Source organism: Leuciscus leuciscus (assembly GCF_965113295.1).
Source record: "Leuciscus leuciscus genome assembly, chromosome: 15".
NCBI classification, from domain to species: domain Eukaryota; kingdom Metazoa; phylum Chordata; class Actinopteri; order Cypriniformes; family Leuciscidae; genus Leuciscus; species Leuciscus leuciscus.
This window is the reverse complement of record NC_138739.1, coordinates 13,988,380-14,003,190: the sequence shown is the minus strand read 5'-3', so window position 1 is coordinate 14,003,190 and position 14,811 is coordinate 13,988,380. Positions and strand designations below refer to the sequence as shown.

General features: G+C 35.1%; 1 protein-coding gene across 1 annotated transcript in view; it reads right to left on the bottom strand.

Annotated features, from left to right (window-relative positions):
* Positions 1-4,318: 4,318 nt before the first annotated feature.
* Positions 4,319-14,811, bottom strand: part of LOC309476075 (uncharacterized protein) — a 110,470-nt gene continuing 99,977 nt past the window's right edge. The window contains exons 8-18 of the mRNA XM_082139234.1: positions 12,539-12,622; positions 12,277-12,363; positions 12,032-12,124; positions 11,661-11,744; positions 11,255-11,338; positions 10,677-10,742; positions 7,752-7,808; positions 7,224-7,393; positions 6,575-6,639; positions 6,265-6,359; positions 4,319-4,468 (exon numbers count right to left, since the gene is read on the bottom strand). Of these exons, the coding sequence (XP_081995360.1) occupies positions 4,347-4,468; positions 6,265-6,359; positions 6,575-6,639; positions 7,224-7,393; positions 7,752-7,808; positions 10,677-10,742; positions 11,255-11,338; positions 11,661-11,744; positions 12,032-12,124; positions 12,277-12,363; positions 12,539-12,622 (1,007 nt within the window). The 3' untranslated portion in view covers positions 4,319-4,346. The remainder of the gene's footprint in view (positions 4,469-6,264; positions 6,360-6,574; positions 6,640-7,223; positions 7,394-7,751; positions 7,809-10,676; positions 10,743-11,254; positions 11,339-11,660; positions 11,745-12,031; positions 12,125-12,276; positions 12,364-12,538; positions 12,623-14,811) is intronic.

Genomic DNA, 14,811 nt, shown 5'->3' with positions numbered 1-14,811 from the left:
CTAACTATACACATCTTCTCTCTGAGCTAGTTAGGTACTTTTCCATCCTCACAGACCCTTTGACCTGATTTAACCTGATTTATCCTGATTTAACCTGGTTTCTGACTGAGACACAGCAATACAGACTTTTATATGAGGCAAAGGAAATTCTCCAACACATGTAAAAGGATACAGCGCGCCAAATGGCACGGCAGAACAGCGGGCTGAAGGTGGCGTCGAGTTGAAACAGGAGCCGGCATCCTCAGACTGCTTTGCAGGTGCTTGTTCGAGGCGGCGAAGAAGGTTTCTAATACGGAAGTCAGCGAAGTGGAGACTTGCTGAAGAGATTAAATCTGTTTTTATGGCGAAAATGGGGCCTTATATAGCTATAAGCCATGCCCATTCTGGCGGGCTATGACATGCCAGGGCGCGAAGCGGCCTGATTGGTTTTCGTGCATGAGCTGCCTCGCCATAGGTTCGTGAAGTTGTTGCAGCACAGCCAATGACCGCTCTAGGTGCTCAGCTAGGTGTCTGCTGTGCAGCTGCACTGCTTTTTAAAAACCTCTTGAAAGGGAAATGTAGGTGTGACAGGGTTGAGACTAGGGTAACAGGGTTGAAGAGACAAATACAGCTTAACATATAAATAGTTGTTTTTTTTAGTGTGTGTGTGTGTGTGTGTGTCTTTTTTTTTTTTTTTCATGTACGCACGCTTTGTGTGTGACGGCCTGCATACCTGTCTTTAGCTGTGTCCCAATGTGAAGACTGCATCCTTCGAAGGCTGCGGACTTCAAACGATGCAGCCTATGCGTCCTCCGAACGACACACCATGTAGCCTTCGTAGGATTTCCTAATTGTGCAGCCAGGTGTTCCCGATTACCGCTCCAGGCGCCAAGCAACGGTGCGAGAGTATGCTGCCATCCTGACAATTCATTTGATATAATTAAGTAAACAGCTATGGAGCCAGAATTGGCTATTGTCATTTTTATGTTTTATATTTTACTGGAGGACCAGGTCATGTAGGCCTACTTTCGGCTTAGCCGAAGATTCAAATGTTCATTTATATCTTACCTTGATGCGATTTTGTAGGCTAGTGTATTCTTTTTATGCACATAAATGGACCATGGTAAATATATTTACACAGGTTTTCAACCCTATTTGAATATAAAACTCAGTTGAATATAAAAAGTCCAGTGCGAATGTTACTCCCACTCGTCATCGGCAGCTGTCAGTCACTGTTGCTAGGCGACAAGAACAATCCTCCGCCGCTAGACCGGTCCGAGCGCTTCAGATGCGCTCTTTGAAATGGGACGGTGCTGTAGTTAGCAACAATTTGTTAATATTGTGACAATAGGCCTACATTTTGTTAGTTTAATTTTCAAAATAACCAGTGGTGGTATGCAGGGCCGGCCCGAGGCATAAGCGAACTAAGCGGCTGCTTGGGGCCCCCTCGCCACCAGGGGGCCCCCAATCGAGTTTTTTTTTTTTTTTTACATATTAATTAACTTAAACAAGTGACATAAATGAATGAAAGGATTAATAATTCACGACAAGAAAATTCTGATTTCATGATCAATATACCTGCCTACAACTGCTGCTGTGTCTGCCAGTGTTTGAGTCATGTGCATAACCTCGCGTGGCGTGCATAGACAATTTGTGCGCAAAGTCACGGTAATGTTAAGCCATGTCACAAAAATTTGATTTGATCAATGATTTATCCTTTAAATGTAATGATATTCAGAACAGAACAAGAATAAAAAAAATAACTATAAACAAGCCAAAACGAAATAATTTAAAGCGAAAGTGAAAGTACGCGGCGTTGGGCTCACGTATCTCTCTCATTAGAATCAAAATGTTTCAACATTCGCGATGGATTTGGATGGTAAACTATTCTTTATCAGAGGCTTTGTACTTCACTTACATTCCAATATCGACGGAAAAAATAATCCTCTTCACACTCGCAAAAATGTGCTTGGAAACATCACAGTGGAAGATTACAAAGCTGGAATATGTTGTGTGTGTGTGTGTGTGTGTGTGTGTGTGTGTGTGTGTGTGTGTGTGAGTCGCGGGCGCGATCGAACAGTGGAAACATAAAAACATACTCCGTCATGTTCATACAAGACATCATTCAAACTGCAAAGTGTTGCAAAACGTTGGAGGATATTTTGCAAATAAATTTTTTTATATGTTTTGTGACAGTTTGTTTTCAGAAGTTTCCAAGAGTTAGTAAAAGATTAAAGAAAAAGTTAAAACTTTAAGTAGGCCTATCTATTTTTTATGAAGTATTTATTTTGTATTAATACATAGCCTCATTGTATTAATTTATAATGTAACATTATAGCGTGACATTGTCAATAATCGTCAAGCACAGGTGACTCTGCGTGGTGGGAGGGGGCCCCCAAATCAAATTCTGCTTAGGGCCCCCAAAAGGCTCGGGCCGGCACTGGTGGTATGTAAGAAACTACTTCGTTAATACTCGAAGTGATTTTCCCACAAAGGACAGCAACACTACAAAATTATTTTACAATATGATGCATTGTTTTACAATAAACTACACAAAAGTATATAGTTTAAATGTATCAACCTTGAAAATATTCAGAAGTAAAATGCAACATATGCAGTAATATAAAAGCAGAACCATCATAAAAACCCTGACAAGGTTTTTTTTCCTCCAGAATTCCTTTACTTTTACTCTTGATACCTTAAGTACATTAGAGTATGCAAGATAAGTTTGCTTAACTAAGGTTTGAAATATATGACTAGTAGTTTTTCCCCAAAGCGGTATTAGTGCTTATTTAAAGTACTTCAGTGTAATAAAGTATCTCAATATTTATTCCATGAGTCAGCCCTGCAAACCTGTTGGTAGACGTGGATAGTGTAAATATGCAGTCAAACACTCTGGAGAGCATCCCAGATGATGTCCCACCAGCAGGAGGCCTTACCAGGGTCTCTATTGTGGAGCCCATCCCGGTCCAGCAACAAACCAGGGTCTCCCACTCAGCTGAATAAAAGTCTACATCATTTTTTCTTATTTTATGTACTGTAATTTAAATGTTTATGTTGATTTTGATATGTTTAAAATATGTTGTAAATAGTTGGGGGGAAAAAGTTATAGAAGAATTTGTTTCATGTAGAAATTATGACTGTCATTACAAAAATAAACAATGTCCCGAGCAAAGAATTCTCTTGTATTTACACATTTAAAGTTGCATAATTTTTTTTTCCTTTTAAAAAATATAAGTGAAAAAAAGTTAAACAAGAATATATATAGGCTATATATTTCTCAATGATTCTTTCAAGAGGAGAAAACAGCCTGTCCATTCTCTCTTGTGCTCTCCTCGCCTCTGCAGTCCCATGTCTTCTCTAATCAAGTCCAAAAACTCGTCCTCTCTGTCTTGCCTTCATCGTGGTGCTGGTGCTGATGCTGCTGGTCCTGGTGCTGATGCTGATGCTGCTGCCTCTGGCTCTTCCTCTTCTTGGTCACACACTGCTGAACTCGGCCCTGGTGTGTCCTCAGGGATTGAGGCAATGAGGGTGCAATGCCTCTGTCCCAACATATCATCCATGAGGACAAACCAGGGCCAAGTTTCAGCAGTGGGTTTCCCACTCACACCCTCTCCTGTCCCAGGACACGTGCAATCCTAAGGCAGAGCAAATTAACCATGGCTTGTTAACAACAACAGCACAATACATTTCAGCAAAGATGTGATCTCAACTTTCTTACTTTGTATTTTTAAAATCATATTCATGAATACTCAAATTTGGTTAAGCACAGCACTACAAAAACACATAAAAGTGAAACCCCAATGCCTTATCTACTGCTTTTCTTATTGTTGTGGGCTTTATAGGGTGAGTGATATTTCTTATTTACACAAGTTAGACAGACTAGTGCATACCCACCCAGCAAAAACTCGTTGAAAAGACGTTGAAAAGACGACTTTGCAAGACGTCTAAACAACGTTACATTTTGGTTGAAAAGTGAAAGGTGAAAAGCCGTCTTTTTCAGGTCGTTGAAAAGACGTCTATAAAAAGACGTCCATTTTAGGTCTAAATTTGGTTGAAAAGTGAAAGGGGAAAAGACGTCATTTTCAGGTCGTTAAAAAGACCTGATTAAACCTGGTCGTTAAAAAGATCCGAATTTCAAGCATAAATTAATTATTATGTAATAATAATGTAATATGTAATAATATATATGTAATATATTCATTATATCCTACAAAGTGACGTCATTCACCACTCTATATAGATTCATCATATTATACTAGCCTATATATTATTATTAATAATAATAATACTCAAAATAGAACAAATGACAAAAAAATAACAAGAAAACATTTATTGACACGTCAAATACACACGAACAACACTCATTATTCGTTTGTAGCCACATATCCCCCACCGCCAGATCGTCCAGGGGCATGTTTAAGGTGGTCTCCCACGGCTTTGTATATTTCGTGGTCAGTGGCCTTATTATTCCACTTTTTGATTGCATCTGTAATGATGACAAAGAAAAACATTAGTGTTCTGTTCAGTTTGTTACTAACAAGAATTAAGAGAGGCAACGGTACACAGGCTTTTCAGTTTGGTTCGCATTTTCGCATGAGATTGCAGTGATGGTTTAACCACTGCACCTGCAGAAATAATTTTTAACCTAGATAAATGTGCGCTATTATTAGGTGCATATCCAAGTGTTTGTGCGGAATGTGGAGCGCGCACTGCATGACATGGTGGAGGCGCCGGCGAGGTCACTTGCATTTTCCTATCAACAGTGGAAACAACTTAAAATACTCCATCATTTCTGGCCAATACTGAAAAGAATAATACATCAACTACAACTAATTTATTTGTGTAAACTCACAATAACAAGAAAACGTGCTTTTCTAAAATAAAAATAAACAAACAGGGGGCGCTTTCTTCTTGGCGTGACACTAAAGCGCTTCCCAAAAATGAACTGAAACACTATACTATACTATGCTATACTAGCCTCACAGACAGCCTCACTAAAGCTTGAAACGCCCACTTTTAAACGAAAAAATCCGAATCGAAAGCCGTCTAATCGTGTAATCTGACTGAAAGATGCATTTCTTTAAAGGCGCATCTACTTTACAGCGGAGATGTAGGGTGATATGTTTGCAGCCGCTGATTTAGAAAACACTAATTATATTATTAATTAATAGACACTTAAAATGCCTCTTATTTTTTTCTGACATATTTATTATCAGCCTGCTTTTGTCGGTGCTTTGCGGCAAGATTTATGAGTGCGCTTGAGCGCGGAAAAGGCTATTCCTCCATGCATCCAGTATTTAAGCAGAGATTAATATAAACGTGCATATAGACTAAAAATCTTTAGCCTATATGCATGACAACTCTAATCAATGCATTTACTAGTTGACATTATTTAATAATTATTAATTAGCTCTTTGTGTTAAATTAGTATAAGTAGTTAACATAATTAATGAACTAACAAGATAATAAAACAAAGATTAAATTAAGATGCTAACTATATATTTCTATATAGCATTGTTTGTTCCACCACGCAAAGGACTGTTTTTAAGGTGAGAATCCTTTATAAATGTGAAGATTTACTGTATCTTGAAGATTGCTGTATTATATTGTATCTTCTGTTATAAAGATGTAGATTGGTATTTCGTTAATAAAAATAATAAGCACATAATGCTGTAAAAAAATAAACAACTTATGTTCTGTTAGATGTTAGATGTTTTGTGTTTTGACTACTTTTTGAATTTTGTCTAATTATATCTCTATGTAATGAAGATATATTATCCAAAATATAATAACATTATATATATACATTATATTACATTATATAATTTTGCCTGGGGCCCCCACTCTTAGTATTAGTTACTAGGCCTAATACCCTTTCAGCTAAAAGTGATTAGAGGGGATAATACTACAACTTACAACATTAGATGAGATGCATTTTTGTATTTGATGTATTTTAATTCATTTAAATTAGATTTTTATTTTTAATTGATTACATTTTTATTGATTGAATAATTGTATTATTATAAATTATTAAGATAAACATTTTAATTATAATTTAATATTTATTTATTTTTGTTTAATAAAAATGCAACAACAAACAACAAAAAGATGATGCTTTGTTTCCCCCCCCTGCTGTACTGAAAACCAAACGGTGACTTCAAAATCTGAGGTACCAAACCATCATTTTTGTGTACTGTTTCTCTTCCAATCTGTCTATTCTAAATGCTCTGTTACATCACTTTGAATTCCATAAAGCACGCTCAAAGTAAAATCAGAATATACCTATCACAGTGGTGAACAGTGCTGTTGACTGAAATGCTTTTTTTGAGCCGTGGCCCTTCATGTTGAGCTGTGCCATAAGATTGTTGGTCATCAGCCTGAAAGAAAGAGGGGAAGAAAGTGGTGGGAAACAGAGATGGAGAAAAGGTGATCAGTCACCTCCTCTACTCACACCTCCTCTACTTACACCTCCTTGGTGCAAGGTAGCAAAGAGGAGATGTGAGAAGGGATGAGTCAAGGTAACAGGCATTTCTTTTATTATCAGAAATCAAATCTTTTATGATTAAAGAAATGAATGCTTGATCGTACATACCTATCCAAAATCTTTGTTGAACAGTCCCTGATGTTTTTGCCTCCAACTTTACTTAACTGGGTAATCTAAGAGGAAAAAAGTAAATATCATTATTACTATACAATATTGGTAACAAACATTTTCAGTCCTTGCATTAACCTAATCAGTTGAACTTAATTTTATTGGTTAGGACAAGTCCAAATGTGTTTGTAAATAGTGTTATAGTAAACACAGTTCTGTATTTTCAGTAAAGTAGAATTATGAGTATACTATTGTCATCATTGCATTGTGCATGAGGGACCAGGAACACAATTTAAACACATAAATTTAATATATTTATGTACAAAAATATTTACAGGTAAATTGTAGCTACTCACTAACACTAACTGTCACTAAAACTTATTAAATATAATATGTATTATTATTATTGGTGGGGTTTCACTGTAAATAAAATAAAATAACAATGCTGCAAATATTGAAATAATTTTTGAGAAAAGCTAAATCAGTCATTCTAGGCCGCAATATAAAAATAAAAACAAAAACAAATCCAGGACTGATTGAATAAATTACATTATTACCGAAAGTAAGTACTTAATGTTCATTGTTAGCACAATTTTTTTTTTTTTTTTAAAGAAAAGAATAAGCAAACTGGTTAATAATTCTATTTTACCAGAACATCTCTCTCTTCATTATTTTGAAGCTTCTCCTCCAAGGTGTTCAGCTCCTCTATCAGCTCCATTCTTCTGATGTGGTACGAAGAATTATTAGGTTCTGCACTTCCAATCCTCTGGACCTCCTGCATGATCTCCACCAGCTTTTTGAGGACACATTTCTGGAATTCTAAAAAGTTAAAAACATTTGACAAGAATATTAATGATCAACTATATAATCAATAATAAATTCAAATGTCACTATATTAAATTATTCATCTTGATATCAGTAATGGAATTTGACTAGTAAACATGTGGTTTACCAATTCTTGGTATCAAAACATTGGGAAATCACTTGTGGAAATACAAATATCAAAAATTTAATTTCAGATAGTAAAAACTGTAATTCTTAATAAATGTAATTGTTATTGTCTGGTTAATTATCACAATAGGATGCCATTCAAATTCAAATGGTCATATAAAGATTAATACAAAAACAGTATGCTTTATGCCTATCTACAAATATACAAGACAAAGTAATTACTTACTGGATGTGGGCATTGGAAATACATCCATGCTGTGGCCAGTTGGAGCCCTTGGTGTTTCTGAAATAAACATTTAAAACTCAGTTCATACCAAGAGAAAGAGAAAAAATAGCTGCACTTCATATTGCATTTTCAAGATAGGAACTACAAACTAAACAGATGCACTTCTTTTGATTTGTATTTTAATTTTATACTTGGTCATGTTCTACTTGAAATTGTCCACCCCCCCAAAATCAGTTACACAACAATGTAATCTAATTAGTTACCATGTCTAGAATTTGTAATTTTTTAATTTATTTTTTGCTCTGATGCTCTCAACTATTTTCAATGTAAGTCTATGGGGTGGTTGCTAGGGTGCTTTAACAGGTTGCTAAGGGTTTCAGGGTGGTTGCTAATGTATTCTGGGTGGTTGCTACACTCAAAAAAAAAATTTGTCTAAACATAAGATTTATGTATTTGAATTGCATGTAAAATTCCCATGCATTTGGATTACATAGTTGTAACATAAACCAATCAATACTCTGAATGTGATTCATATTTTTAAGTCATATCTAAATGAAACAGATAAGATTTATGTAATTGTATTAATAAACTGAATGTGATTTATATTTGTCAGTCATATGTAAATGAAACAGGTAAGATTTATGTAATAGTACACAGAAAAACGCCCATGTTAAATTAACACTGCTCAGTGTTCATATGTGTGCACACTACAGAGTTAAAGCGGTGTTGAAGTTAATGAGATAATTAAGTGATGATTGAGCATTAATTATGAACACCTGTAGTTAACAAGCAGAATCACTGAAGGAAAGAGAAACACAAGAACTACAACTGACTTCAGCCACAGCCTTAGATGAAATCAACTGAAGAGAAAAGAAGACATTAAATCTGTGAAGATCTCAGCAGAGGAGGATTAAACAACTCCACAAACAGCATTACCAGCTTCACTTATTACTAACCAGACTGACTTTATTTCATTTCCGTTTGAATTAAATCAATAGTTGTATTTTAAAGTCACCATGATGGTGGTTAGCGTTTGCTTTAGTTGGGCTCTTGACCATTGACTCTTTAATATAAAATTTTCTCTGACTGCTATAATTATGTGTTTATAAAACACATTTGTTGCAGTGAAAAAGCCAAGAGAAAAAGAGATCAGGTGATGTTGGCTGTTTATTGATGGTGTTATCATCATATTGTGGCCTGAATCACTTATCTTTTTCAGTGTCTAATGCTTTGATTATTGGGGTTATGTGATTTTGTTTTATTTATTATAGTAGCTGTGTGACCTGACAGCATTAGATCCAACAGTTAATCAAATAATATAAAGAATTTTAAAAACTTTTAGTGCATTGAACTTTCTCTTCTACATTATTACTTAGACATCAAGAATCAGTGTATGACTCTCAACAATGGTGACAATCAATGAAATGATTCATACTGCAGTGCATGCTGGGTACCACAAATCAAAACTCACCCATATCTCCCAGCATGCATTGCGGCATTAATAAATTATGCATCAGGATTTTTTGTATCTTTTGTCACCATTGTTGAGATTCATATGCTGTTTCTTGATGTCTGTGTGAGTCTAAGTAATGCCATAGATGAAAGGTTTTTGTGCACTAACTATAAAAAAGAAGAAAAAAAAAGTATATTGTTTGATAAACAACACTGTTAGATTTCATGCTGTAAAATCAAATGGCTTCTGTTATGAATAAAACAATATTAAAAAGCATTAGACACTGAACAAGATCAGCGAATGAGGCAATTACATGATGATGACTTTGTCATCATCAATAAACAGCCAACATCACCTGATCTTTTTTTCTCTTGGCTTTTTCACTGCAACAAACGTGTTTTATAAACTCATAATTATAGCAGTCAGAGAAAATTTTATATTAAAGAGTCAATGGTCAAGAGCCCAACTAAAGCAAACACTAACCACCATCATGGTGACTTTAAAATACAACTATTGATTTAATTCAAACGGAAATGAAATAAAGTCAGTCTGGTTAGTAATAAGTGAAGCTGGTAATGCTGTTTGTGGAGTTGTTTAATCCTCCTCTGCTGAGATCTTCACAGATTTAATGTCTTCTTTTCTCTTCAGTTGATTTCATCTAAGGCTGTGGCTGAAGTCAGTTGTAGTTCTTGTGTTTCTCTTTCCTTCAGTGATTCTGCTTGTTAACTACAGGTGTTCATAATTAATGCTCAATCATCACTTAATTATCTCATTAACTTCAACACCGCTTTAACTCTGTAGTGTGCACACATATGAACACTGAGCAGTGTTAATTTAACATGGGCGTTTTTCTGTGTACTATTACATAAATCTTACCTGTTTCATTTACATATGACTGACAAATATAAATCACATTCAGTTTATTAATACAATTACATAAATCTTACCTGTTTCATTTACATATGACTGACAAATATAAATCACATTCAGAGTATTGATTGGTTTATGTTACAACTATGTAATCCAAATGCATGGGAATTTTACATGCAATTCAAATACATAAATCTTATGTTTAGACACAAATTTTTTTTGAGTGTAGGTGGTTACTATGGTGTTCTGGCTGGTCACTATGGTGTTGCTAGATGGTAACGGTGGAGTTTTATAGAGTTCTTAACATGTTCTTAGCATGATTTAGCTAATCACTCAGCTAATCACAATTAGCATCTGAAGCTGTAGTGTCACTTGAGTGACTAGAGTCTTCTGTTGGGTCTAATGTATCTGTAATTTACACACACACACACACACACACACACACACACACACACACACACACACACACACACACACACACACACACACACACACACACACACACACACACACACACACACACACACACACACACACACACACACACAGCATGCTAAGGTACTTCTTGCCAACTATTTTATCTAACAAGTTAAATATCTTACCATGTCTAGAAGTAGAATGTGATCGACTGGATGAGTTTGATCGCTCCCTTATTGGGGTGGAATGCACTGTAACACCAACATGAAATGTGTTACAGGAAGACAGGAAAATGTTTATGTTTATGAAATAAGAATAAAGTATATATATATATATATATATATTATACAATATATACTTTTCTTTGTACACTGTGTTGGTATTGTGCACTGTTTTTCATTTGACATTATGTATGCCTTTTTGTTGTCTAATAAAAACAAACATTCAAAATTCTCTTTTAACTAAAGCCTACAAGTGATTTTCGGCTAATGTATATATGAGTAATGTACAGTAATAGTAGTAGAATTAATAATTGCATGAATATTTAAATATGATGCATTTCGTTGGTAGTGTAAAGTTGGATTTATTTATTTATTTAAATATACTGTAAGGAAATACCAATGTTTTGATTATTTTTTAAAAGGCTGTTACAGTTATGACATTATGACAGTGTTTTGGTGGGTATGTTTTAAAAATTACATTATGAGCTCAAAATTATGAACTTAGGTATTTCTTGCCAACAATTTTGATTTGATTATCTTACCATGTCTAGAAGTAGAAGTGGAGTGCCTTCTATGGTGTGATCGAATGGATGAGTTTGATCGCTCCCTTATTGGGGTGGAATGCACTGTAACACAAACGTGAAATGTTTATGTTTATGAAATAAGAAAAAAATCCCATATGATAAAGACATTAACAATATGAGAAAAGTAGTACAATATAAACTCTCCAACATTGTTATAATTATATTTTTTTAAACATATGAACATTGGTGTTCCCATTTGTTGTTTATCATTTACAGTGCAATTATTGTTATAATAACATTATATAGTAGTATAATAAATAATAATAATACAGTGTTATACGACATGCACAATAATATTACAGTGTCAAACAAATAAAAATAAAAACTCCTATTTCTTGCCAAAATTTTGATTTGATTATCTTACCATGTCTAAGAGTAGAAGTGGAGTGCCTTCTATGGTGTGACTGAATGGATGAGTTTGATCGCTCCCTTATTGGGGTGGAATGCACTGTAACACAAACAATTGCAATTTACAGTGCAATTATTCTTATAATAACATTATATAGTAGTATAATAAATAATAATAATACATTTGAACTGGATTTACATTATGGTTTGTTAATACATTATGAGTTACTACATAGTTTAAATCCTCCTTTTTCAATCAGATATAAAGACAGTCTGCCACATGTAGGCGCATATCCTTTATGCAGTGGCGTCTGCATAGGTAGGCTATACACACACTATGTACCAATGGTTCTGCAACAATTTTATCTAACAAGTTGATTTTCTTACCATGTCTAGAAGTAGAAGTGGAGTGCCTTCTATCACTTCCATGGTGTGATCGACTGGAGGAGTTTGATCGCTCCCTTATTGGACTAGGGTTATCTTCAACATATGCAAACAAACAATTAACATCATAATCATCTCCAGAATAACAGCACTTTTTCATGTGATGTTGCTTAGCTCACTTCCATAGCTTATCCCATCAGAACCATCCAAAAAGTGTAGTGATTGTTACACACAAAGCTTAACATTACCTGGAATTTCAATTTCATCATCTTCTGAAGATGAATCTGGCAGCTGTTGGCTCTGAGTCAACTGGTCATTCTGATCCATGGATAATTCTGCAAGAAGAAAAAAACTATCAAACAGGACCTTTTTAATCTGATGTGATTTGAAATTACTTATTTTTTTACTTTTATATTATACAGAGAACTTAAATAATGTGATTATTTACTGTCACTACAATAAGCAATACTGTTCTCTGTTCACTGGATTAAGCTAGCACTCTTGATTTACCTTCAGAAGTGGTGTGGACAATGGTAGCAGGAGTTCGGTTTTTCAGGAGTTCGGGAGGCTTTGGAAATGCCTGCAAATTCTTATCTGAAACAGTCAAAATGGTATTTATACATCACTATGCTGTGATAAACCTAAACTAAACAAAACTAAAATAACATAGAAAATCCTTATTTCTAATAGGTTTCGAGAAATGTATTCGCCCTCACTTGACTTGTTCTTGACTTTTGAGACATCATCTTCTGAGTTAAACGACCCTGCAATTATTACATCAGTAAGCCTTGTTTTTGCAAGTAAAAAAAAACAAAACAAAATGAAGGGCTCGACATTAAGCCTTGACGTGCTTGTCCTTTGGACAAGTAAGTTGGTCATTCCCTTTGTAAAAAGTTGCTTGTCTGGGGAAAAATATAATTTATTCTGTAGCAACATTCTTAGAGTTCTAGAAATTAAATCTACATCTTTGTGATATTTACCCCAAGGACATTTTTTTTTTTTTTTTTACCTTTAACAGGAAACATTTTTCCCCTAATGTTGTAAAATATATGCTTCATCAATCCTAAATCAATACCTACACTGCAAAATTACAAAGACATTAAATAAAGTTTTGCGATTGTTCAAAATATATATATTTTTTCATATACAAATAAGAAATGCTGTGTGTGTGTGTGTGTGTGTGTGTGTGTGTGTGTGTGTGTGTGTGTGTGTGTGTGTGTGTGTGTGTGTGTGTGTGTGTGTGTGTGTGTGTGTGTGTGTGTGTGTGTGTGTGTTGGTCAATATTCGTTCAAATGGCTGATTCATTCAAGATTGAGGCAATTGTTTATGAATAGGTTATTGAATCGATTCGTTCAAACGCTGAATCATTAAGCAATGAAACCCTCTGGTTGAGTGTTGCTGTGAGGTGCAGTTTGGTTCTACTGTGGTCTCTGTTTGGAACTTTTTTCGCTGCTGAAATAGAACAAAAGCAGTCAATATTGCGTCAAAAAAGTAAGTAGGCCTACTTATTTATTGAACTGTTCTACGAAATCAGTCACATTTTCAATCGTGATGGTATTCAGGAAAACGGCCCTTGGTCGTGTAATGTTGCTTAACTGTAGCCTATCATATGCTAATAATATGTAATATGTTCATATATAGGCTACAAATATAAGAACTCCACATTTGGTATTTTTACCACAGTATGTTAACCCGTAGGCCTACTGTGTTAAAAACGCGGAGCGCTTTCAAAGGCCAATGAAAGCTACTGTCAGTTAAGTCCTATTCGGACACTAATTGTTTATCATGGGCTGGGCGGGCTCGTACGGTATTTTAAACATTTACAGGTAAATGTAAATCAGGTAAGTGATTTTATTGCCGCCCGAATCCATAATGTCAGTGTTTTTTCTCACGCAACCCTCGTAAAAATCCCTGGCCAAATTGTTTTTTGACAAACAATGTTGTCAGTTTTTTGGTGGGAATTTAATTGCAAATCTGAATCCACATCTCTGAGTTTACAAGAAGAGATTCAAAATTCACTGTTTAAATCCTTTTTGATCACTACCGAGTACCGTATGATGTAGGGCTACACTTTTATTACTGAAATGCTGGAAAGTATTTACAAGAACGTTCACTATTTCATCGCAGCTCCACATCAGCGAACAAAAAATGGGAAAGAGATGAAAGCACGTAAAAAATTGTAAAAATGGTTATTGAGGCAGCAATTTATGATAGAATTTTAAAATATGTAGGCTAGGCTATTATAGGCTATTATAGTTTGGATTATTTTTTATAATATCCCATGAGTCCTATAATGCAATTTCAACTATTTCTGAAGCGCTTCTTTTATAAAGAACAGCGCTTTCTCGCATAACTCAGTGAAGCAGCCCCTGCACGAGAGAATAGGCTAATTGATTCTCGAGCCCAATGATATCAACCAATTCAGCACCATCGCCACGGACAGCACCGGGTAACGTCGAAGCGGCTTACTAAGGTATAGTTCGGGGAACACGCCTAATGGTATACCTTTAATTAATTTATACCTTAAGAGGTTTCATAGCGCGCTAAGAAACAACGTGATCGGGAAACCGATACCAGTCTACTTGTCTGGTCGGGCATGTAAAATTCTCTTCCACTTGCCCCTTCAAAAAATCCACTCCCGGACAAGCAGACAAGCGTTATGTCGAGCCCTGTATGTATAAAATATTTTGGAGAACAATTATGCACTTACATTCCATATAATCGTCATGTTTCCTCTTTTTTACAACTCTCTTTTTATATGGCATATTGGTGATATTTTCGTG